This window comes from Manis pentadactyla, chromosome 1 (genome assembly GCF_030020395.1).
Source record: "Manis pentadactyla isolate mManPen7 chromosome 1, mManPen7.hap1, whole genome shotgun sequence".
Taxonomy (NCBI): Eukaryota; Metazoa; Chordata; class Mammalia; order Pholidota; family Manidae; genus Manis; species Manis pentadactyla.
Genome location: NC_080019.1, coordinates 197,943,031 through 197,969,310, shown reverse-complemented (window position 1 = coordinate 197,969,310; position 26,280 = coordinate 197,943,031). Strand labels below are relative to the sequence as shown.

The 26,280-nt window shown below is 47.9% G+C and overlaps 1 protein-coding gene across 5 annotated transcripts in view; it reads left to right on the top strand.

The window, feature by feature from the left end:
- Positions 1-26,280, top strand: part of SLC41A3 (solute carrier family 41 member 3) — a 93,375-nt gene that overhangs the window by 10,762 nt on the left and 56,333 nt on the right. For all 5 annotated transcript variants that reach the window (XM_036911625.2, XM_036911626.2, XM_036911624.2 and 2 more), the window contains one exon: positions 8,101-8,387. In XM_036911625.2, the coding sequence (XP_036767520.2) occupies positions 8,133-8,387 (255 nt within the window). In that variant the 5' untranslated portion in view covers positions 8,101-8,132. The remainder of the gene's footprint in view (positions 1-8,100; positions 8,388-26,280) is intronic.

The following is a 26,280-nucleotide window of genomic DNA, read 5'->3' as shown; positions in this document are numbered from 1 at the left end:
AAACGTGGGCCTGACTCAGATCAACCTTGCTGCAGAGAATATAACAAGCTTAAAGCAAGTGGTCTGCCTTGAGGGGTCAGTCTTAGAAGGCTGAGGACAAGAAAGCCACTGGAAGGGGGAGCATGGCTTCCCACCCCAACAAGTGACCTGGGCCTCTGCCAGCCAGTGTGGGCAGCTCCTGGGGGGCGAGGGCAGGGCGGGTGGGCACCACTGGCCTGGTGGGGCAGGAGGGGCAGACGTCTCCTGCCCCTGCTTCTGGGCTGCTGCAGATCCTTCAGGAGGGTGGGAGTCAGGCCAGAAGGAGTAGTTCCTGTCTTTGGCTTGGTGGCTTACTGCCTCTGAGCCACGCGGAGCCTGCCTTGGCCCATGTTCTCCAGGTTGGCAGGTGGGCATGGTCCATGCCTTCAGGGGTGCCCCTGAAGACATGAGCTTCCCCTGGGCCCCTTCCTCATCACTTGCTCACACCTCCTCACAGGCTCAGCATCCCTGCTGACTTGGTAAACCTGCAGCTTGGGCTAAGCTTGTCCCTGTGGATGGGAGGAGGCTGGTGACCTTGGGCTACTTAAGGCTGCAAGTTAAAACATGTAGTCACTCATCCCTGCTAGTCTTCCCTCTGCTCTTCCTCAGTCTGTAAATCCTCTGGAATAAAAGGGTTTTACCAGCAACTGACTGCGTAAGCCCAGTCACCTCATTCCTTGCCTGGAACCAAGATCAGCTATCAAGGATGAATGACCTGAGGAGGCATAAAAATTACACCAATACTGAAAATAAGTTGGAAAGATGTAGACATTTTGTTAAATAAAAAAACATTGATTTAGAACATTGATTTCTTAATGTAGTGTGTGTGATCATGTGTGTACATAGAAAGGATATATATTAGACTTAACATTAGTAATTTTGGAGCAATAAAATTGTCAGTGATTTAAACTTGCTTATCTATACCTTTTTGGATTGTCTAAATTACATTTCTCATGAACACACTATTTTTATAACAACAATAAAATTATGTTTATTCTGAGAAGAAAAGTAAGTTGGATTGGCCCTTTAGTAGTAGAGTAGATGAATGAATTGTGGTATATTCACACAGTTGCATTCTATGCAGTTATAAAATGAAGTGGATTTGTTACTGGTTGAATGTGTTCTGCTTCTTGTCCTTGTGGCAACAAAGAATTGAAAGGCAGAGACACAGTAGCAAAGCAGAGTGAAAGTTTCATTTGAATACACTCCAATGGAAGAGTGGGTGAGAGTCAGGGTGGACAAAAGCCCCGCACTTTTAGGGGAGGGTCTGTTTATCATGACCTAGCTGGGAGGTACTTCTTTGATTGAGAGGATGAGGTCATTTGTTTGACAGCTTTAGTCAAATACCCATTCCTCTTGGTGCACATCTTTTTCCAAAGTGTGCATAGAAAAGCCCATGGGGATGGGAAGCAGAAACCACAATTTTATTTTAATGAGATTATGATACACTGTGGTTTGAGTGGTTCTTAGTTTTCTTCCATTGCACCTGCCCTGGGACTTGGTTAGGACTGGTTTGGCCTGGTCCCAGTAGGCAAGAAGTTATCTCCCTGCAAAGCCTTTGCTGTCTTCATGTGGGACCCCTACCTGGGCAGAATTTGGTCAGTTTTTTTCTTTGAAATTTATCTTCACCTTACCTGTCTGCTCATGTCTATTTTTTACCTAACATTCCTAGCAGATTATACAACATGGCTGAATATCAGAAACCTAATGTCAAGTAAAAGAAACCAGACATAAAAAGAATAAATGAGTGTGATTTTATTGATCTAAAATGAAAAATATGCAAAGCATCTCTATATTGTTTAAGGTTGCACTCGTAGATGGTAAAACTAAAGAAACTGGTAAACTAAACTGAGGAATGATCATCTTGCAGTTGGGACAGTGGACCCCTCTGATGGGGAGTAGGGGTTGTTTTCAAATGGGGTCAGAGAGTTGGGGAAACTGGTTCTGTTCTGCTTTTTGACCTCATTCCATAAATGACTCAGATATTTTTTTTGAGCTATAAATCATATACTATAAAATTACCCCTTTAAAATGTACAATTCAATAGAACAGAAAACTCATATTCACATGAAGATGTACATGACCACATGAAGACTTGTATGTGTTCACATGAAAACTTGTATGAATATTCACAGCAATATTATTTATAATAGTCAAAAAGTGAAAACAGCTGAAATGTCTATCACCCAATGAATGGACACACAATTATCCACACAATGGAATATTATTTGGCCATAAAAAGGAATGAAATACTGATTCATGTAACAACATGGATAAACCTTGAAAACATGCTAAGTGGTATCTTAATGTGGTTTTGATTTGCATTTTTCAAACAACTAATGTTGAGAATCTTTTAATGTGCTTATTGGCCATTGTATTTCTTCTTTGGAGAAATGTCTGTTCAACTCCTTTGCCAATTTTTAAATTGGGTTTATTGTTGAGTTTTAAGTGTTTATATATTCTAGATACTAGACCCTCAACAGATATATAATTGGCAAAGATTCTCATTATGTGAGTTGTCTTTTTACTTTCTTGATAGAGTCGTTTGAAACACAAAACTTTTAAATTGATGAGGTCCAATTTATCCAATTTTCCTTTGGTTGCTTGTACTTCAGATATATCTAAGAAACCATTATCTAATCCAAAGTCACTAAAATTTACACCTCTATTTTCTTCTAGGTGTTTCTACAGCTTTACCTCTTAGGCGTTGGTCTTTGACTCAGTTTGAGCCATGAATATGGTTTGGGGTAGGGGCCCAGATTATTATGTGCCTATCTAGTTATTTCAGCACCGTTTGTTGAAGAGACTGTTCTTTTCCCAATAATAAATGGTCTTGGCATCCTGGTTGAAAATCAGTTGACCGCAGATACATGGGCTTAGTTATGGACTCTAAATTTCATTTCATTGATCTGTATTTCCATTCTTATGCCAATACCACACTCTTGATTACTGTAGCTTTATAGTAAGTTTTGAAATCAGGAAGTGCACTCTTTTATTCCAGATTTAGATTCTGGGTACTTTGCATTTCCATATGAATTTTAGGATTGGCTTGTTATATCTGCAAAAAAGGCCACTGGAATTTTGATATGGGATTTCACTGGATCTGTAGATCAATTTGAGGAGTACCACCATTTTACCAGTATTAAGTCTTCTAATCCATGGACATGGAATATCTTTCCATTAAATTTTTAAAAATTTCAGCAATGCTTTATTGTTTTCAGGTTAGAAATTCTGTACTTTATTTGTTAAATTCTGAGTATTTTATTTTTTCTGATGCTATTGGAGATGAAATTATTTTATTGGTTACATTTTTGGATTCATTGCTAGTGTATAGAAAATAATTTTTGTGTATTGACCTTGTATCCTACAACCTTGCTGAACTTGTTTATTAGCTGTAATAGTTTGTGCATGTGTGCCTGTGCATGAATGTGTGTGTGTGTGAATTCCTTAGGATTTATATGTACAAGAATATGTCATCTGTAAATGTACTTAGTTTTACTTATGTCTTTTCAATCTGAATGACTTTTATTTCATTTTCTTGCCTAACTATGCTGGCTAGAACCTCAAGGACAATGTTTAATAGAAGTGACAAAAGCAGGCATCCTTGTCTTGTTCTAACCTTAGAGAGAATCCTTTCAATCTTTCACCATTAAATATGTTAATTGTGGGTTTCTCATAGATGCCCTTTATCAGATTGAGATAATTCTTCAATTCCTAGTTTTTTGTTTTGTTTTATTTTTAGTGTTTCTATCATGAGAGTGTTAGATATTGTCAATGCTTTTTCTGAGTCTATTAAGCTAATCATATTTTTCCCTGTCCCATTATTCTGTTAATATGGTGTAATACATTGATTGATTTTCATGTATTGAACCTACCTTGAATTCCTGGGATAAATCCCACTTGGTCATGTTGTATAAGCCTTTTTTTTCATATGCCACTGTATTTAGTTTGGTTGTACTTTATTGAGGATTTTATATCTATGTTAATAAGGTATATTGGTCTATAGTTTCCTTGGGTTGTCTTTGTCTGATTTTGGTATCAAAGTAATATGGCTTTTTAGAATAAGCTGGGAGGTGTTCCCTCCTTGCCTATTTTTTTTTTGGAGAGTTGTGACAGTGTTAATTCTTCTTTTAATACTTAGCTTAAACCAGTGAAGCCATATGGTCTTGGAATTTTCTTTTTGGGGTATTTATTTTACTACTAATTCAATCTCTTAATTGTTATAGGTCTATTAAGATGTTTTAAATTTCTTCTTGAGTTAGTTTTGTTAGGTTCTGTATTTTAGGAATTCATCCATTTCATCTAGGTTTTCTAATGTGTTATACAATTATTCATAGTATTCCTTCAATTGTTTTTATATTTGTAAATTTGAAAGATAATATTCCCTCTTAAATATTTAAGTTTTTTTCTGTTTCTTGGTCAGTCTAGCTAAGGATTTGTCAATTTTGTCAACCTTTCCAAAGACCCAACTTTTGTTTTTGTTGATTTTGTCTATTGTTTTTTTATTCACTATTCCATTTATTATTACCATTATAATCTTTATTAAAGTCCTATCCTGTACTTTTCTTTTCAGGGGGTGGTTGTTTAGTTCTTTCTCATTTTTCTTATGGTGAAATGTTAATTTATTAATTTGAGCTCTTCTTTTTTTAATATTGGCATTTACAGATACCAGTTTCCCTCCAAGCACTACATTCACAGCATCTTACACATTTTGATAGGTTGTATTTTCATTTTCATTCATCTCAAATAATAATTTCCACCTATTTTTGAATTTCCCATTTTCTTCTGTATTTTGTTTGTAATTCCATTCCATCTTTATGGAATTTTGCGGGGTTGCTGGTCCATCCTAGAGAATGTTCCATGTGACTTGGTAAGAATATATGTTCTGTTGTTGGATAGAGTGTTCTATAGACATCTGTTTGATCTAATGTTTAAAGAGTTCGAGTCTTTTATTTTCTTGTTGATATTCTAATTGTTTTATGAATTATTGAAAGTAGAGTATTGGCATCTACACCTATTACTGTTGAATTGGCATTTTCACTTTTCAATTCTGTTAGGTTTTGCTTTCTGTATTTTGTAGCTGTATTGTTAGGTTTGTATAATGTTTTCTTGGTATATTGGCCCTTTTATCATTATAAAATGTCCTTCTTTGTAGTTCCAATTTTGCCTGATATTAGTAAGGCAGTTTCAGTTCTATTTTGGTTACTGTTTGCATAGTATATCTTTTAAAATCCCTTTACTTTCAGTCTATCCATTTATATTTAATGGAATTATTAATGAGATAGGATATATATCTGTCATTTTTCCTTGTTTTTTGTCTTATGTTTTCTGTTCTTCTATCTTCCATTACTGCCTTGTTTTGTATTAGATCGATATTTTTTAGTGTGTTATTTTTATTTCCTTGTCATATAATCATGTCTCATATATATATATATACACACACACATATATATTATGTATACATAAATCATGTCATACACACACATGTATGTATACATAAATCATATGTCCTACACACACACATGCACACACTCTTATTAGTGGCTGCCCTGAGGATTATAATTAACACTGTAATTTAAAACATTCTAATTCAAATGAATAGCAACTTAATATTGCTAATACATACAACTTTGCTCCTATATAGCTCTGTACATTCCCCCTTTCTGTTTCCATTGTCATGCAAATTGCATATTTATACATTGTATACATATAAGCACTATTTTATAGTTATTGTGTTATACAGTTACCTTTAAGTTAGAGAAGAAAAAGTTACTAACCAAAAAAAATACATTTATACTTTTAAAAAACTGTTTATCTATGTAGTTATCTTTACTAATGCTCTCCATTGATGTGGATTCCAGCTACTCTCTAGGTCCTTTCATTTCAGCTGGAAGGACTCCCTTTGGTGTTTCCTATAGGGCAGGTATGCTTGTGAAAAATTATCTCGGTTTTTGTTTATTTGGCATTCTCTTAATTTCTCTTTCATTTTGAAGGATACTGTTGGTGTGTATAGAACTTGTAGTGGACAGTTTGGTTCTTTCAGCACTTTAAATATGTCATCCACAGCTTTCTGACATCCATGATTTCTGATAGGAAATGAGCTGTTAATCTTACTGAACTATCCTTTGTACCTAGTGAGTTGCTTCTTGCTGTCAAGATTCTCACTTTGTCTTTGACTGTTGACAGTTTGATAATGGTGTGTCTTGGTGTGGATTTCTTCAGATTTATCCTCGTGGAATTTGTTGAGCTTCTTGAATATGGAACTATTTCTAATCAGACTTGGACAGCTTTTGTCCATTATGTCTTCAGATATTCTTTTGGATTTCTTTACTCTCTCCTCCCTTTATATATATATGAGACTCCCATTATATATATACACACACACACACACACACACACACACACACACATGCTTGATGGTGTCCCACAGGTCTGAGTGCTTGTTCATTTTTTTCTTGCTGTTCTTCAGACTAGGCAATCTCTGTTGACTTATCTTTCAGTTCAGTGATTCTTCATTCTCGTTGCTAAGATAAACTATTGAGCTCATCTAGGGAATATCACATTTTACAACTCCAGAATTTCTGTTTGTTATTTTTTAAATAATTTTATCTCTTTATTGATATTCTCCTCTATTGGTTAGATTTCATCTTCATACTTTCCTTTAGTTCTTTAGATATGGTTCCTTACGTTTTTCTGAACACATTTAAAATAGCTGATTTAAAGTTTTTGTCTACTTAGTCCAATGTCTGGGCTTCCTCAGGGATGATTTTTATTAATTGCTTGTTTCTCTGTGTAAGGACCATACTTTCATGTTTCTTTACATGTTTCCCTTTTTTTGTCAAAAACTCAACATTTAAAATTATATAATATGACAACTCTGGAAATCAGATTCTCCCCTTCTCAGGGCTTCTTGTTATTGCTGCTTGTTGTAATTGTTTGTTTAGTGACTTTTCTGAGTGAATTCTTCAGTCTGTGCTCTTTATTGTATGTGGCCACTGGTCCCCTTTGCTTAGTGGTAGAATAATTTCCTTGAATGCCATGCCTGGAATGGATAAGTCTCCCAGTGAAGGGGCTCTGTGTGCCTGCTGGGACACCCCTTCAACATTCGGTCACGTGGTTGACAGCTCTGCCTTAGTCTTCACTTTCTGCTCGTGCAGAGCCTCCAGATCAGCTAGAGGTGAGAGCGCAGGGTCTCCTCAGGTATTGCCTGGCCATATGCCCAGCTGCATATGAGTGGCCGTCTAGGTTCCCAGGTATGTGTAGGAACTTCTTAAAACCCATATAAGCATGTCATTCCCCAGCTTTTCCTTTTAGGCTTTTTGGTCAGCATATTGTTTGCCCCAACTATTATCACTGCCTCTGGCAGCCATGAGGTGCCTATAATAGTTTTCAACAAATGTCCGTCAGGGAGAACACTTTTTTCACTGAGCAAACTATAAGTCAGGTGAAATACACTCTACAAGTGGCATGTTCCAGTGAACTACCTGATGAGTCAAGTAATGACATTTCTTTGGAAATGAAGCTCCGAAAGAGCTCCAGCCCATTCTGTCTTTTCTAGGCTGTTGGTTTTTAGGGCTACTGCACAGCTGAATAGCAGGGGATGGGACTAAGGCAAGTTAAAACTTTACAAACACCCTGGACATTACAATGTTGCTGTTCTTGCTGAGATTTGGCATTTTTTCTTGAATAAATATTTCCTTCATGGCTTTAAGCCTGTGATCAATTTTCAAAGTTCTAAAAACCCGATTCTGACAGTTTTGGCCAGTTTTCTTGTTATGTTTACAGGAGAGAGATTTTTCAGAGGTCCCTGTACCACCAGTTTTGCTGACCCTAATTCGTATATATTTAATACCATCTTCTGTATGTATGTTTTTTTCCTCAAACATGCATGCTAAATAAAAGACTGTTGTGAATTGGGGTTGCCGGAGGCCACATGGGGCAGGCACTGAGTAAGGGACTATGTGTTTGCCAGAATGACGGCAGCCTCTGCTGGAGCAAAGCTCTGCCTGAGGGCTTACGGCGTGTTGGTGCCATAGTGGTTAGGGACTCTGTCCTACAACTCCTGTTGCTTGTGTCTTCCAGGTTAAGTCTGCCCAGGGCTCAGCTGTGCTTGCATGGACCCGACAGAGACCCGACAGCGGAGGCTGGAGGACCTAGGGCAGCCACACGCCCTCAGCACAGGAGTACTTCCTGCAGCCTCAGAAGATGGACCTCTGAGTGTATCCGAGAGCCACAGGGTGGCCCCTAAAGCACTAGGGACGGAGCTTAGCAAGGAGACTGCCTTGTCCATCAGCCTTCAGGTGACAGTGCCCTTCCTCCTTGCAGGCCTGGGACTGTCTGGGGCTGGCATACTTCTGAACAGTTTCCAGGTAAGAGGGAACTGAACGGGAATGGTGGTGTGGGGCACTGTCAAGAGAGAGCCTGAAGTGTAGGCAGCCACATGGTGGGTATAGCATGGCCTCCTCTTCTCAAATACCATTTTTCTACTCATTGGGCAAAATTCTTATGGTTCCTCATGACAGAGACTAAATCAACCTGGGTTAAGCTTAAAAAGATTTATAGCTCATATAATTGAAATATCTCAGGGGTTGGATTTTAGGCATGGCATGATCCAGGTGTTTAAATGATATCAGGATATTGGTTTGCTCTTTTATCTCTCTGCTCTGTTTCATTCTCAGGTAGAATTCTGTGCCTTGATGGCAGTGAATTCTTAGTACATGCATTCTTAGGAAAAAAAAAAGACCTCTTTGTCAATATCCACATCAGTCTCCAAAAATTGTCCCTGACATCAAGTGCCCACTCCTGTCCAGTCGCTGTTCCCTGAAGGAGACGTTCTCTGCTTGGCCAGCCTGACTCATGCTGTCATCACCCTTGAGGGGAGGCAGGACCCCTTGGCCCACAGTCCTACCAGAATCACATAGAGTGAGGAACTGGTAGTTACCCAACAGACAAAAACGTTCCCTACGTACCATGCCTTTCATGTTCTTCCACCATCATAGCCTGTCCCTTTTATCAGCATGACCTTCAGGAGCCCTCCCTGGAAAGGCATAGTACCCGAGAATCCTGTAAGTTGCTACTGATGAGATCTTTGCTATCAGTTGGCAGCCAGCTGAGAACAAAGACGGTCTGGAGAGGGCCCAGCTGGGAGGAGCAGGGCCAAGACCTTCGGCTGCTCCTGGCCCCTGCCTCACTCACTGCCACAGGGCTGCGTGCCGCAGGGGTCCCTGTGCCCAGGGAGCTTAGGTCCTGTTCCTCACTGATTTGGAACCAGTTGAGGTTTGAGTCCTAGTTCTGCCATTTACCTGTAAGGCTGGTGGTTTAACATTTTTTTAATCAACACTTAAAAATCAGGAGATTTCATGTAAAAATCTGAATTCCTATTTTTTCTTGAAAACCTGGCAACTCTTACAAAAATGGACCCACGTTCTCTCATGGCCCCAGTTAGTGGCTGTTGCCCCTGTAGGTGGCCGTGTCTTCAGTTTGCCATAGTCCTCACCACTCCATCTTGTTCCGCCACCCCACTTCACTCCATTGCCTGTCTAGCCTTGTCCCAGCCTGGAGATCTCAGTGATTCTTCCAGCACCCACTTGTCCAGTTCCTCTGAACGTCACAGCATCAGTGACTGCCAGCTCCCACTCGGCAAGCCCCAGGATGGCTGTCTCTCAAACTGGGGTCCCTGTCCCAGTGTGACTTGGCTCCACTCCCCATGCTCCAGGACCTCCACACCCCTCAGCCCTCGCTGCCCTCCCAGTGACCTGGGGCCCTTTGGCTGCACATCCTTCTCTATCCTTTGGTCAGTCAGCCCTGCCGTGACCTCCAGGACCTGAGCTCTTAGCCTCCACATCCCACAGATCTCCCCTCCCAGCCCTACTGCCCCCTCCCACACCAGCCTGCCCGTCCCAGCCTCATCCACTCCCTGCAGCCCATTCTCTATACTGGCTATGTTCAAAAAGTCTACTTCACTGAATGTTCCCATCAGTATAATACCATTGACCATGCAGCTCCCCCCCACACACACACACACATGTACATGTCACACATGTATATATTTATAGACACACTAGTTTATACTTTTATACATGCATTCATCTATAAACCCCTACACATACATACATTGGTTTAAAGATTATATGCACACACACACGCACAGGTTTATGAAAGACATATGGGGGCCAGCACGATAGTGTCTTGTGTTGCCTGAGAACCCAGACTGGAGCTCTGAGTCCGACCTTTGTTACTTACACATGTTGTTCTTTGTTGCCTGTTTTCTTCTGCATAAGTCAGCACTGGCCCTAAAATGTTGTTTAGGGCATTGCTAAGTGCCTGTAACCATGCCTGGCATTAGAAAGCCCCCAGGGAGGGGGAGTTGCTGCTGTTCTCGTCATCGATATTTTGTCACATGCAGTGCTGTGCTGATGTTTAGAAACTTATACAAAAATTGCAATTCAGAAAGAGAAAAATTACACAGCTGTAGCCATTCTAGTGTTTCTTTCATATGGCCGTTGGATGATCATGTGCACCCCGTGCAGGCTCAGGGCCCGAGTGCTCTGTCAGAGGGCCTGCACCATACACATTACTCCACACTTTCAAGTCTGCTGATTTCTCTACTGCTATGGGAAAGATCCGAAGCCCCCAAGACTAGCATCTGTGCAACCTGGGCTTACCTCAGTCATCTCGGTTAGGATGGTTTCAGCCCTAAGTACCAGAAAACATGCCCATAGTGGACTAAATATGAAGGAAATGTATCATCTTCTAAATTGAGGTTTCTAGATGAGGATGATTCTGGGTTGGAACATGTTACCACCACCAGTCAGCAGTGGCTCCAAGGACCCAGGTTCTCTCCGAGTTCCCGCTGACTCAGCCTCCATGGGTTAGCACTGTCCTCTGGCCATATCCTGTCGGCCGTGGTCATCTTCCCAGTGCACTCACTTGGTTGTGGGCAGATCAGGTCCTGGTGGGTGTTGGACTGCGGGCCTCAGCTCCTCTCTGGCTGTTGCCCAGAGGGCCACCCTCCTCCTTTTCCCTGTGGACATCTCCAGCCTGGCAGCGCCATCAAAGCGTGTGGTCGAGAGGGAAGGAGAGTCTGCTGGCAAAGCAGATCACTGTGCTTTGTAACCTAATCATAGAAGTGGTGTCTGCTTCTCTGGGCTGGAAGAAAGTCACTGAGTTCAACTCCCACTGAGGGAAGGGATCACAGCGCGTGTGCATACAGAGGCGGTCCCCGGGGCCTCCTCGAGGGCTGCCTGCGTGTCATTTGTAATGTGATCTTCATTTCCTATCACGAGGGAGATTGAACTTCTTTGGTATTTCTGTTTATATTCGTTGCCCGTATTTCTATGGAGTGTTTATCTTTTTTCTTCTTGATAACCTGTAGACCAAGAAGTAAAGCAAAGTTTCTGTCAGGTTAAATGAAGTCTGTTTCAGGATTTGTTGGGACGGCAGTCTGGGAGACACAGATTCAAGAGGCACTTGAGCCATGTTCTGCCAGACTACAGCGTGGAGGTGGAGGAAGCCGATAAGGGCAAAACACACAAAGTTAAGAAAAACGACCTATGTTGTTTGTCAAAAATTATGATGGTGCAGCCTAGGGGTAAGGATGCTTGTCAAATGGGGACTGGTAGGGAGAAATCTTAGAGTTACAAAGTTACAGTTTGCAGGTTGTATTTTGAAAAAAACTACGAGGTTGCAGTCAGCAGAAATCAGTCAAGGTTGGTCCTCCAAACATGGTGGACTAGCGCAGTTTAAAGTTCAGGTTCGCAGTGGAGTGAGGACGTGTTTGGCCCTGTCTCCCCGATGTCCCCCGACATTTCGCTTGTTTGAATTAGTAACGTCATCCTAATTCCTAAAAAAAGCCAGAAATATGTTCACGTACTCAAGGCCTCTTTTTTCTTAGGGAAATTGGCCCTTTAATTGCAATATGAGCTGTAAATATATTTCCCATTTTTCTATTCATCTTTGGACTCTGCCTTTGATGGGTTTTGTTGTGCATATTTTTTATGTAGGCCCATTAATCCGATGAAGGCTCTGGGCCTGTGTCCATCTCAGCAGCAGAAGCTGCCTTTTCCCCAGTTTTCCCGCCCGTCGTGCCCACACAGGGCAGCATATAATTCAGAGTTGGGACCATGCTTCCCTGCAGAAGAGAGAAGCCCACTCTTGGTCATGAGTCTGCCCTCCTTGCCTTTGGGTAGCAGAAGTTCAAGCTGGCGGTCCACAGACATCTTGCTGGTCTGCAGTGGTCAGGAGCCTGGGAGGAGGGGTGGTCTGGAGCGGCCTAGAGATGGGGAGGGCCGCAGGCTGGGTGGAGGCCAGAGGCAAGGCGAGGGGTTGGGGCTGGATCAGGTGATGCAGGGACGAGGCCAGCCTGCTGTGATGGCCCCATCCTTGCCCTGTTGGTTATGGGGATGTAGGGCTTTCTGCCCCTACAGTTATGGGGATGGCCGAACCATGGCCTCTGGCTCTAGGCAGGTCATTAGTCACGCGTGCCTGCTGTGGGGTCCTGGGGGGAGCCCTGAGGGCAGAGGGAACCCACAGGGGCAGGGGGAGGCACTGTGTCGTATCAGGAGGGTGGGGTGCCCCTGGTTTGTACAGGAGGGTGTGCCTGGCTCCCTGGCTGGCAGGGACCTGGGCAGGGCCTGCTTCTCAGGGATAAGAAGGTACAGTCCCCATGGTAAGAAGGGCTGTGGCTAGGGGACCTTATCTGTGGGCGCAGAGCTTGTGGCTGGGCTGCTCGGGGCCTCCCGCTCTCCCCATGTCCCAGCAGCATGGGACATGACTAGTTTTAGGACCACATTGAGCCCTTGATGCCTTGACACCAACTTTCACCTCGTGGTGGTGGGGACTTTGAGGGAGGAGGCAAAGAGCCTCCCTATCAAGCAAAGCAGCTCCTGACCAGGATGGGGAGGGCTCCATGGACAGCCTGTGTGGACCCCCTTTGTGGCCAATAAAGGCACTTGGGGGCCACTGTGGGGTGCAGAGAGTAGTGTCCCCAGGGAGCATGAATCCAGAGTAATCAGTTCCCACAGCAGGAGTCCATTTGCTACCTGGTAACTTAAATAGTTGTTTGAAGAGACCATTATGACTCTCAATTCCCTGCTGCCTGCAGTCTCTGGGGGTGGAGGTTTACTGAGTACCTTTTCCTAAAGCCAGCCTGTGTACCCTGAGGCCTGGGCCACTGCCAGTGACGGGGACTCCAGAGAGGACAAGGAGTGTCCCAGTGAGGCCTCAGTACACAGAGACATCTGTGACTTTGGTCTATCTTTTGGGTATCTTTGGGGCAAGAGTTCCCAGAATTCCTTACCCAACAGGGTCAACCTGTAGGCAGTGGCCCAGGGGTTTGTAGAAGGTGCAAATGGACCATTTGCCAGCCAGGTCGCGGTTGCAAATGTGGCTGCCCAGCATTCTGTCGCTCATGCTGGGCATTGGGGCATCATGCCTTTATCAGGGACATGGACATTGCACTGTGCCCCATCCTGTGGTGTGGGGAGCTACCACCCCTGCAGGGCTCAGACTCCACTGCCATTCTCTCGGGTACTCAAGAGGGCTCCCCTCTCAGCCAAGGGGCCTGGGGGAGGGGTGGCCTCCTGTGGCATCCGGGAAGGGGCTGAGCATGGGGCGGGAGCCGGAGGGCCAAGGCTTGGCTGCATCCTATACTGACGTCCAGTAGCTGTATCTCCCGGGGCTCTGTGGACAGCTGGGTGCAGAGGGTCACAGGCCAGGGCCCGTGAGAGCCTCCCTTTCTGGAGTAGCTTGGTAGGCAGCTGGCACTTGCTGCTCTCCTGGTGTAGGTGCAGGCAGGGAGAGAACTTTCTTGCATCTGAAGCCCCTGGGCAATTTACAGATGCTGTAGGTGGTCCAGACACTCCAGGAGGTAGCAGAGGAGGTTGCTAAAGCTCTTTCAGTCCAGGGGTCTCTAAGCTGCTGGCAGAGCCTTTTGGCTTCATTCAGACAGTTCCTGAGCCTTTTGTTGGATGTGTTCCCTCGAGACAGGCTGCTTTGCAAGTGACAGCACACATGGACACCAGTGAAATTCGTGCACAAGGACTGTCACCTCCAGAATCCAAAAAGGGCCTAACGACGTTGTGATGTGTTAACTCTGTGGGTCCTGACAAGTCAATGGCTGTTTCTCGACAGTGTCAAGGATGGAGTTGCCCTCAGTTTACCAAACGATTTTCCGGAATTTGACCGAGGTGGAAGGCCTTGCCCCACCCTCACAGGGGAGCTCCTTTCTGTTTGGAGGTCTTTCGTGGAGGTGTCACCTAGTCTCCCTGGAGGATGGCATCAGTGTGATGGCAGCCTCCTGCGGAAAGGTGCCTGCCGCTGGGGTCTTGCCAGGAAGATTGTGATGGCAAAGCGGCCGAGATGCCATCGGTAGCCCGGGACAGCGCGCTGCAGCCCCTCCGAGCTGAAGGCCGGCTGCAGCTGAGGCTGCTGGAATAGGCACTGAACAGGATGTACTGGTCTCACGTGCAGTCGCAGCACAGAGACAGGCTGCTGACTGGGTGAGGCAGCCATCTCAGGGACACTGGAGACTGGGCTTGGGGCTCAGCAGGTGGGGCCACAGCATTAAGGTTGTGGTCATCCACTCTGATACCCTTTCCATGTTTAAGAACAGGAAAATTGGACTTTTAAAAGGAGAAGCAGTGCGGCAGTCATCCCTTCACTAAGTAGACCTTGTATGACCAATTCAGCCCTTTAAGTCCCTGTGTCAGCTTACATTGGGCTGCATCAATGTTTTCATTGAGGAGACGGATGTCCCAGAGGGCCCCCTTTTGCCGAGCCAGTTTGTGGCAGGAGAGCCAGAGGTCACCTTCCAGGCGTGGGCAGCACCCAGAGGCACCTCACCAGGGCATGGCGTCAACAGCAGTTCTTGCTGGGGGGCCAGGTGGCACTTCAGGCAGGAGGAGATGGCCATGCCCGAGGAGACAATGGGATGCCGAGTGGCTGATGTGCGCACAGCCCAGTCTGCAGTTGGTGGCTCCATCCAGGCGGCCGTTGCCTTGTCAGGGGCTAGTCAGTCAGCAGAGTGCAGTTAGAGGAGCTGACCAGTGTCCCCGTCTGGGTTCAGTGGCCTGCTCACAGTGCCAATTGCTGTGGTCACCTGCTCTTCACCCTGTGGTGAGGGAGGGATTCGCAGCCCAGTGAGAGGAGAAGGCTGGACACATGACCCCAGCACTAGACAGATGAGGTCCCAGGGTTTATCAGGCACCCGTACCCAAGCCTGGGGCAGGAGGACACTCCTACCGCACACACAGGCTGTGGGAGGCAGGCTTTGTAGTAACAGTGGGTGGAGGTGCCCTGGTTCCCATGGGAGGGTGTGACTGGCTTGTTTGAATAGTTGCATGGCTGGAAAGCCCGCTGCTCAGCAATAAGCAGGAGCTGTGCCCAGTCCCCTTGAACAGGGGACCTTGTGCAGCCAGGCCCTGTTCTTGGCCATCACAGTCATGCAGGAGAGACACAGCTGGTGCGTAAGTCAGTGTAGACAGCAGAGAGGGAAACAAAGCCGCCATGCCTCAGCCTTGGAGAGGGAGGCCCCTCTGAGGAGAGGACGCTGAACAGCCCTGAGTGACACAAGGGAGACTCTCAGAAGAGCAGGCCAGCTGCAGGTCGGGGTGACTGCTCCCGGCCCTCCTTTTACCTGTGGGTGGGTTCTGCCAGCCACATCAGAGGCCGAAAATAGAAAAGAACCTTTCCTGTTACTGAAAATGTAACTGGCTTGATCTGAGGCCTTAACAGGATGGGGAAGAATTTGGACCTTTCAGAATGACTGGCTCAGAACCAGCCGAGGCTTGAGGGGACCAGTGAATGGAGTGGGAGGACATTTGGAAGGTGTGCTCCTGAAAAAATAACCAGTTCCCACTGAAGAATCAGAAATGAAAGCTTGGAGTGGCCACGTGCATTCCAAAGCCACCTGCTGAACCCGTGTATAGACCCTGCCAACCATCTTGAATAGACAGCTCCCTAATATCAAAGGGGTTGGAGTGGATGAGTGGCTCCTATGCCCTAGGCCCAGGGATCCTGGTTCGTTGGCCTGGCTGAGGCCTAGGCTCCAGGTGGGTCCAATGGCACAGTGGCCTGAGAACCGCTGATGCAGTCCCAGCCCTTCTGTTGTGGGGCTGTGGGTGGGTTAGAGGCCCGTGGCAGGGGGACACTCATTCAAGGTCTTCCCCCCAAAACACCTGATGCTTGACCCAGATTCTACTGCTGCCCAGTGGAATCCAGTTCAAGCTCTTTGAGATTTTTCCAGTGTGCTACTGAACTATTTTTAAAATCACATTCTTGATTTTCTGGATTATGACCCAATAAATTATGTTGATATACTTTGTTCTCAAATTGCATGGGAAAGTAGTTTTTCTCATGTAATGACATCTTTTATTTATTTTTGATGACAGTTGGTGTTTTGGTGGTTATAAAGGTGAATAATCACAGTAGAATGTACAGAAAATTGTAAAAGGTCACTTATAATTCTACCCCTTAAAGGTAACCGCTTTCACCATTTTTGGTGTATATCCTGAACTTTTCACTGCTTGAATGTATGTGTGTGTATGTCTGTCTTAATTCTTATTTGATTTTTTAAAGCAAAAATTGGAAACAGTTTTCTAATGATTTATAACTTGCTTAGTCAGGAATCTTTTTCTGCATGGAATTATATAAATGGTACCTATTTCTGTATCTTCTGTACTGATGAGAATGGCCCAGGGACCCACAGTATATGGATATATTGTGTTATTTTTGACAGCATTCAAAACTATAAGAAATCACAGGAGTTGCCGAAGTCAGAAAAAAGTGCTAGCTTGCCAGGAGGGCCCCTCCAGCTGTGTGTGTTGGGAGCAGTGTGTCCAGTGTCCAGAGAAACCAGACCAGCTGAGTGCGGTTCTGTCTTAAACCAGTTGTCTCCTTTAAACCAGCTAACTTCCGCAACTCTTTTCTCAGAAACAGGCCATTTCCCTCAGCCTTCTGCTGGTTCAGACTCTTGTTTGAACAAATGGGCCCAAACCATGTAAGGCAGGGAGTGGACAGTGGGGAAGGCGGTGGAGACAGGCTGCCTGGGAGTCAGGAGGGGAGGGTCTTAGTCCTGCCTCTGATACTGACTTGGGGTGTCATCTTGGGCAGCCTCCCAGGGCCTTTGTCCCCTCATTTGCAAAAAAAAAAAAAAACCCACAATGTTGCTTCCTGGTGAATGTCCCAGAGATATTTTGAGAGTCTGGTGCTTGATGGAACGTGATTCAGGGTGGAGGAGCGCTGAGAAGCATGGATGACTGTACAAAGGGAGCCGGGACGTATCATTAATTTGTGGCTTTGTTCATTCGTTCTCACTCACTGCACGCCCTGTGTAGTTGGTCGGCTCTCTGCTCTCATCACCCTTGGGTTCCTTCAGAACTCTTACCACAGGTCATAATGAGAGTTTTGTTTTGATGGTTACCTACTGCACTGGTAGGTTCTAAACCCACCTTGTTCAGCTAACAGGTGTACCACAGCACTCAGACCAGAGTCTGGCAAATATTGCACCCTGAATACTAATTTGTAGAGTAAATCAATGAGTCATTTCCCTTGCTCTGAAGATTGCAGCTGTGAATCCCTTGTCCCTCTCCGCAAGGGGTCAGATCCAGTCTGAAAGCTCAAGTGAGAGGTCTGGGCTGCAGAGGGAGGGTTGGGAGTTGGTTTATCAGAGGTGGGTAGAGTCAAGGGTGGGGATGAGGTTCCCCACATGTCCCAGTTATCTACTGCTGTGCAACAAACCACACCAAAATTTGGTGGCTTGTTTAAAGCAACTCCTTTGGTTTGCTCACAAGTCTGCAGTATGAGCCAGGCCCGGTGAGATGGCTGTCTGCTGGGCGCAGCATCCACCGGGGCGGCTTGCTAGGCGCTGTACCCAGTCCATGGGAGTCCTCTCTCAGCCATGACAGTTGCTGCTGGCTGTGGACCGGAACTGTGGCCGGCGCTGTTGGCTGGAACAGCCATATGTGGCCCCTGCATGTGACTGCTGGGGCTTCCTTACAGCACAGTGTCTGGGTTTTAAGCACAAGCACCTCAGGAGATGGGAAGTGGAAATTGTCAGTGTCTAAGGATCTGGGCCCAGAGCTGGTCTCTCCTGCTGTGTTCCACTGTTCCAGCAGTCACAGATGGAAGGTGAGGAGATGGGAACTCCAGCTCTCAAAGGGACCTCATTATGTCTGACTCCTAGGAGATGCTCAGAATATCTGCTGAATGAATGATTGAAGGGATGTTGTGAGAAAAGATGGAGGGAGAGGCACATCTGGGGGCTGGAGGAGAAGTTTGGCTGAAGTCGGTGAGGAGGGGGTAGGCTGGGGAAGGTCCGTAGAATTTAGACTGGTAAGGGCTGTGAACTCTAGGCCTCGGGCATGGAGCTTGGGTGTGGGGTAGACTATCCCACAGGGGAGCCAGCTGAGGAGCTCAAGAGGCCTTGGTGTGGGGACAGGAGCAGCAGTGAGGCCCAGACCAGGGGCCGGTAGGTGATGTGTATCCAACCCGCAGCTCTGGGCTTCTGGTTATGACCGTGACCCCTGCTGTGGCCTGCCCTCCAGCCTGGGTGTTCTGTTCCTGGTACCTGTGGGGTGCACAGTGGACATGCCCAGCAACAGAATCCCTGGGAGCCAAGGTGACACCCCAGCCCCATCTCCTCTGGGATGGGAGGTCGGAAGGGCATCAGAGCTAATCTGACCTTAGTGGTGGATGAGAGTGGGGTCCTTCTGGAAGTGCCTTTACAGGCCTTCTGGGCGCATGAGAGAACAGGGCTGTGTTTCTGCCATGGGGTCCAGCTTCTTCATGTGGCCGTGGGCCCTTGGACACCGAAGTCAAGGTGACCACAGGCTATGGCTTCTTTCTAGGGGACCCTTAGCCCTGTTGACCTTGAGGAATAAAACTCCTCGGGGTTGTAGGCCCAGCCTGAGTAGTGGGTCCTTCACACACAGATTTCCTCAGGCCCTTCTCTGCCAAGAGTAGAGGCAGCTCCCAGCATGTGGGCTGAGGTGGGCAGGCCTCCCCCTGGCCCTCAGTGAGGCCAGGCCTCCCTGTGGCTCTGTTTGTCTGGTTCCAACTTGAGCCAGTGTGGGCTGGACAAGTGGACACTGTCAAGGTCGCTCTAAGAAGCAGTGAGCCTCCTGTGGCAGGCCAGCTGAGGGAGGTCGCAGCCAGCCACAGCCACTCTCTGAGGAGCGCTGGTCTGCAGGGAGTGGACACAGCATAGCTGGCCAGAGCCCTGCATGAGGCACTGAGACACCCAGGCCTTGGCTCCACACTCGTTTGCCCTGGCACCTTGCTGAGGGGCAGTCCGAGAACCCTCCATGGGCCAGTACCCCTGGCCAACCTACCTGTCTGGACTTCTTAGGAAACATCTCCTGGTACAGTGAGGAGGACGGAGGACAGCAGTCTCCCGAGGCCTGACATCTCGCTCCTGGGAAGGTGGCCAACGGCTTGAGCATGGTGGTCACCCAGCTGAATTTGGAGTTTCGCTTTCAGGGCAAGAAGCTGCGAGGCTTCAGCTGTGAGCTCACCCGGTCCCCCCACGGGATCTTCCCTGAGACTGTCTTCACGATTGCATGCCAGACTGTGGTGCCCATTCTGCTCTCGGGCTTGGGCATGCTGACCGCTGGCCTGCTGATGAACACTGTCCAAGTGCGTACTGAGCGTCTGTGGGGCAGTGTGGGCCTGGGTGGCTATACCAGGGTCCCTGGGCATCACAGGACAGGACGGGGGTGCAAGAGGGGCCACAGCCCTGAGCCTGACCTCAATGCCCAGGGGTCCCTTGCTCAGTGGTGTGAGCATAAGGGTCCTCTGGAGAGCTCAGCATCTGAGATTCACAGAAGCTCTTGATTACACCATCTGAGGCCTGTATGAGCCAAATTAGACCAGGAAGCTCAAACTGTTTTCCTCCCAGGAAGTGCAGACTTGTTAGGCAGGGCCTGGAGGGGTTCGAATCCTGGCTCTGCCATTTGCTCACTCACTGAGGGACTGCATTGGTCCCCCCTGCCTCAGTTTCCCCATCCGCAGAGAGCTGGTGAACGCTCTCACCTTGCGGGGTTGGGGGGATGGGTGGCCAAGTGCATGAGCACTGCTCCCTCTAGCCCCCAGGATCTCCATGGGGCTCGCGAGAGGGGGGACAAGGTCCAGAGCCTCGGCTGGGGGTCCAGGCGAGTTAGGGTGTGAAGTGGTCTCAGTCAGGTAGAGGCCTTTGCTGGGAGGCCCTGAAGCGAGCGTACACTCTGGTGTTGGCTGCTCCTGGTCTCTTTATGCCCTGGGGTGGCCCAGATAATGTTGGAGTCACTGAGGCTTGCTCTGTCCACCTGGACGTTTCTTAGAGAGTCTGTGTGTTATTTTAGAAAAACTAGAAAATAGCCCTCAGTGAAGAAGGGATGGTGTCCATAATCTCGGTCAACATTGTGGTGTGTATCTATCAAGAATATATAAACATATAAATATGTGGGCTCGTACTATATAATAGGCTTCTTAATTAGTAAAACCAAACCTGAATTTAGTTTCTCGACCCACGAAGACCTCCCAGGCTGTACTCCACCTTCCTCGGGGCACACAGTACCTCCTTCCTGATGGCTGCCCAGCCTTCCCGTCCCATCTCTGAGTTAGAGGGGCTGGTCAAGACCCATCCTGGTCCCCTGGTCTCTGAATGAGGCCTCCCAGGTGGCCTCTGCTTGTGCACCTGGGTGGATGGGACACTTCCCGCTGCCGGGCTGGGGTGGCTCATTGTGTAGTGGTCGGCTTGCTGTAAGGAAACTGTTCATTTGGGCATGAAACTAGATACCCATCTCTCCTGCCTCAGAGCTTCGCGCCTGGGGCTGCCTCAGGACCTTGCCGCCCATGCCCTTAGGATGGGCAGGAGAGACGCTCCACCCTCAGTCTCCACTTTGGAGGTTCCGTGGCCACCCCCTGCAGGGCAGGGCTTTGAGCCCCTCCATCCCACTAGTGTCCCTTGGTTGCTGCAGCCTGGGGGTGGGTGTTTGTCCGTCAGTCAGGAGAGCTTGGCAGAGTCTGGAAGATCTGGTGGGATGTGGGGGACAGAGCAGCTGGGGATTGTGCCTGACTGTCTGTGGAGGGGGAACAGAAGTCCAGCCAGGGGGTGGCATGCCTTTCCTGACCTCTGCATTAGGGCGTCACCTGGAAGGCCAGCACCGAGAGGGAGGTGTCTTGGGAGTCAGGCTGGAGTTTACCTGGGGCAGCCTGTCTGCAAATTGGGCCCTGAGCCATTTGGCTGCAGGAGGTTCGGCAGCCAGGGGAAAGAGAACACAGCTCTGGAAGCATCACCCACTCCTTCTCCCACTTTGCAGGGGTGGTGCGGCAATGCCAGCTGCCATGAGGTTCACAGTGCTCAAGTGTGCTTGGTTTTTGGCACGCACCACCCACTCCCTGCTCGCTGCCACTCATGGTGCAGGATGCAGCCTTGCCAACACTGATCCAAAGGGAAGCCCGCACACACAGGGGTCCTGGTTCCAGCTGTACCAGGCCAGTGCCTGCTCTGAGCAGCAGGCCGCCCCGCGCAGGGGCTCGGGACATGCAAGCCCTGAAGGGGACACCTTGTGGGCTGGCCCCGAGGGCTCTGGTCAGGTGCCGCCTCTGCCTACTCTGGTGCTGGGGGTCTCGTGTTTCTGGGGTCTGGGTACAGGCTGTGGTTGGGCTCAGGGATTGAGGACCAGTAAGTAGCCGGAGTATCAATTAGATATTTTTAAAAACGTGTCTTTCAGTTATGCAAGGAAAATATAAAGGTTTCTCTTTTCTATAAAACAAATACAGTGGCTGAGGTCAGGTCCCCTTTGACCACAGCCCTCAGTCTCAGTTTGTCCCTGGAGGAAGCCTCTGTCGTCAGGTCTCTGGGTCCTTGCTTGTCTTGGGCTTTATGTACACAAGTGTGTGCCCCTAGACAGCGAAGGTGGTTTTAATTGCTGTTGATGTATGTGCGCGCTTTTCACGGAGTCAGAGCTAAAGCAGATTGGGTGCCTGTCTTCGAGTGGCTGAAAGCTGAGCGCATTCCTCCATCAGGCTGTGCATCCATTCTTTCAGCATATTTTGTTGAGCTCTGTGCCAGCTGCTCTTGGCCCTGTTTTGCAGTGGGAGCAGAAACAGACCTGTCCTTGCCCCGCTGGCCTTTGTAGCCTAGAGCGCCAGGCAGATGCTCATCAGATCATCAGTGTAAGGGATCAGAGGCAATGAGCAGAGTTTGCTGTGAAGGAAGTGGGAACAGTTCGTTCTTCCTAGAGGTGTCAGAGACTCTCCAGAGTTAGCAGGACAGTTAGAGTTATGTCTTGATGACGTAGCCATTTCTGGAATGGCACGAGAAACAGCAAACATTCGTGGCAAAGAGGTCAGTGTGCACATATATGGCCAGATGAGAGTGGGTACTTACGAGGAGTAAGGATGGTGTGTGGCCACCCTCACAGGGATGGGGTGCTGGGCAGGCCTGGGGGCCCTGTCAGCTCTGCTCAGGAGCTGGAGTTGTGCACTGTGTGCAATTTTGTTGTCATTCTTAAAACAAAGATCATGTATCTGTTTTCTTGAAGTACAACACAGATGTGTAGAAATTGCACACCTCTTAGGTGTACAGTGTGATGAGCCCTCAGGATGAATGCACCTGTGTGACACCTGGGCCAAGAGTCTTCTCAGCCCCCCAGTGGGCCCCGCCCCACCCTGCCTAGCAGAAACCACCCCTGGAACCTCCAATACTGTGGATTAGTTGTGGCTGCTCTGGAGACATGCTGCTACTAGGAATATACTTGTATGTGTTTTACCCAATACATATCTATTGGGTAAATGCACAGGCATGGAATTGGCATGGTCATAGCTATGTAATAAACTGAACCCTGGCAGCTGGGTGAGAGATGAGCTGGAGGGTCATCCACACATCCGGGAACATGCTCCAGACTGCAGCAGGGAGCTGAGAGGCTGTGGCTGTGATTCAGAGCCCTCCAGGGACAGGGGTGCATCAGCCAGACCCCGTGCCTGGCCTAGGTGTCTTTAAAGCATTGCTGGAGAGGGCAGTGATGGGATTTAAGACCATTACAATGACTTGGGTGTCAGTATGTTGGGGAACATGTGGGGTTAAGTAAGTCCTGGCTGGCAGGGATGAAGGATGCCTGGGCCTCAGTGCGTGGAGCAGGGCAAGGGGCCCTATGCAAGGAGGGTCGAATGTGGAATCCTGGTCTGAGGGCCTGTGGGCTGTCCAGGGCTCTGGCAGCACTTGTGTAGGCAGGTGTAATGCCCCCTGAGCAGCTGTGAGCCGGAGACCCCAGCTGTGTGTCACCAGCACAGAGCCCAGTGTGTCAAAGGGACTAAGAACCATCTGTGACCCCTGTAAAGAAGTCTGCAGATCAGACAGCTCCACATAGTTAACTCACTGGATTAACTATTCCCAGCATCCAGGGTCCTACTGTTTTTCTGCATGACCCTTCCAGTCAGAATAAACCCCTCGTGGTTGTATGAAGTCCAATGTGTCTAGACATGCCTCTTCAGGTTTCCTTGGCCATGGTCGTGTCCCAGCCCACACCCACATGGCCACTCCCAGGGAGGATGGGGCCCCCGTGCGAAGGTCACGTCCTGCTCTTCACTCCCATCAGGCCACTCAGAGATGGACTGTGGGGAAGGTGGGGAAAGGTGACTGAAGCCTTGGAAGGGAGAGGACAGAGGGAGAAAGGAGAGCCAGGATTGGAAGGCCGGGTCTGCCCCGCCTGCCTCCTGACCTCTGGGGTGTACAGTGGGCAGAAAGCACATCGGAGAGCCAGGGCGGACCCAGAGCGGGGAGAGGGTCGGTCAGGGGCCGCGTGTGCCCCAGGGCAGTAAGCGCCCGCCTGACCTGCCACGGGGGTTCAGCCTGGCCTGTAACAGGGAGCTTGTCAGCTGTGGGACTGGGACGCAAAGCCTCTTGAAAAAGAGTGACTGCATTTTCCTGAGAACGCATTAGTAGTTCAGTTGAGTCAGTGCCCCAAGGCTGTCCGCACGAGACCTGTCTGGAGTTGGAAAGCCTGTGCGTTTTGAAGAACCAAGGATTATTATTAGACCTTGGCACAATTTCTAATTGTGGAGCCTTGCCACCTGGACAAAAGGAGATAAAATCCTTTACATTACATTTTTAAAAATTAAGAGGTCAGGAGGAGGAAGAGGAGCCCTCTGTGGGGGCCAAATGGAGTAGTTAGAGAGGAGGTACAGGCTGGGGGAAGGTGGCCATGGAAGCCAGCATGGAAAGCTCAGAGGTGTGGAGGGAAATTGGGGCTGGTGGGGGTGCCGTGTGCCACGGTGCTGAGACAGCAGCAAAATGCAGGTTACGCGAGCTGGTAGGATTTGCCCATCCGGAGGTCACTGCTTCCACTAGGGAGAGGGGTGCTGCTGGGGCCAGGGCTTGAGTCATGAGGGTGAGGATGGGAGCTCAGCAGGGTTTAGTGGTGCAGAGGAAGACCGGGGAGGCTTCCATGGCAGGGAGAAGGGTTTATTTTTCCTTTTAGGTTGGTGGGTACTTGGTCTCATGTGCAGGCCAGGTCCCAGGAAAGAGCGCCTGGGAGCAGACCAGCTGGCAGAGGTGGGAGGTTGCTCAGGGTGGCGGATGCCTGCCTCGGAGGAGGCCAGAACCCAGGGGCACCTCTGGAGGGCCTGTGCCTGAGCTGCAGGGGAGCCCGTCCCTCTGCCCCATGGATGTCAGGCCAGCAGGACAGCTGCACAGAGCACTGGGGCCACAGGCCTCAGGAAAGCAGGGAGTCACGGGGAACGCTGCTAATGGCAGCACCTCCTTACCTGGTGACATGGCTTTCTTCTGGACTTTTAGGAGAGAGCAGAGCCATAACCATCAGAGCTGGGAATGAAGTCTGATTTACAGCTTTGTAGCTAAGGTAAAAGAAACCGAGGAGAGAGGGAACTGATGACAGCGGCCCTCTTCCTAGATCTGAGAGCATGAAGGAGTCGTAAAAGGGCCTGGCCTCCTGCCTTTCCTCCAGGCCCTGTATGGCATTCTGTTGAGCTGCATCTTGAATGACTCTCCTGGGTCCCCTGAGATTAGTGGATTCACACATCTTTGCACAGCCCCTGTCTGGGGGAACAGGGACCAAGCCTCAGGCCTCCTGCCTCCTACCTGACAAAGTAGGAAGGTTTTTATATCCAGAATTCCAAAGCCAAGAAGAGCTGTGCAGGTGCCAGGAAGTAATGAAGTCAGTAGCGAGTATTGGGATATTAAGAACTGATTGACGGTGGGGGCAGCAATGTAATTGCATGTTAAATAGATAGGAATAGTTTTCATTTAACAAAGAAATTTTTCTCTTCCAACCTTTTTGAAATGTCTATCCCTTTCATTCCATCTTTTTTAAATTAAAAATTTTTGTTTTTATTTTTATTTGTTTGTTCTTGAGGACATTATGTTTACTAGTCTCCCCCCATCAAGCCCCATTACAGTCACTGTCCATCAGTGTAGTAAGATGCCTTCTCTGTGTTGCACAGCCCTCCCCGTGCCCCCACACACATTATACATGCTAATCATAATGCCCCCTTTTTTTCCCCCCCTTATCCCTCCCTTCCCACCCATCCTCCCCAGTCCCTTTCCCTTTGGTAACTGTTAGTCCATTCCTGGGTTCTGTGAGTCTGCTGCTGTTTTGTTCCTTCAGTTTTTTCTTTGTTCTTATACTCCACAGATGAGTGAAATCACTTGGTACTTTGGCTTATTTGATTGAGCATAATACCCTCTAGCTCCATCCATGTTGTTGCAAACTGTAGGATTTGTTTTCTTCCTATGGCTGAGTAGTATTCCATTGTGCATATGTACCACATCTTCTTTATCCATTCATCTACTGATGGACACTTAGATTGCTTCCATTTCTTGGCTATTGTAAATAGTGCTGCCATAAACAGGGGTGCAAATGTCTTTTTCAAACTGGGATGCTGCATTCTTAGGGTAAATTCCTAGAAGTGGAAGTCCTGGGTCAAATGGTATGTCTATTTTGAGATTTTTGAGAAACCTCCATACTGCTTTCCACAATGGTTGACCTAATTTACATTCCCACCAGCAGTGTAGGAGGGTTCCCCTTTCTCCACAACCTCGCCAACATTTGTTGTTGTTGTTTGTCTTTTGGATGGTAGCCATCCTTACTGGTGTGAGGTGATATCTCATTGTGGTTTTAATTTGCATTTCTCTGATGACTAGCAATGTGGAGCATCTTTTCATGTGTCTGTTGGCCATCTGAATTTCTTCTTTGGAGAACTGTCTGTTCAGCTCCTCTGCCCATTTTTTAATTAGATTATTTGCTTTTTGCTTGTTGAGGTGTT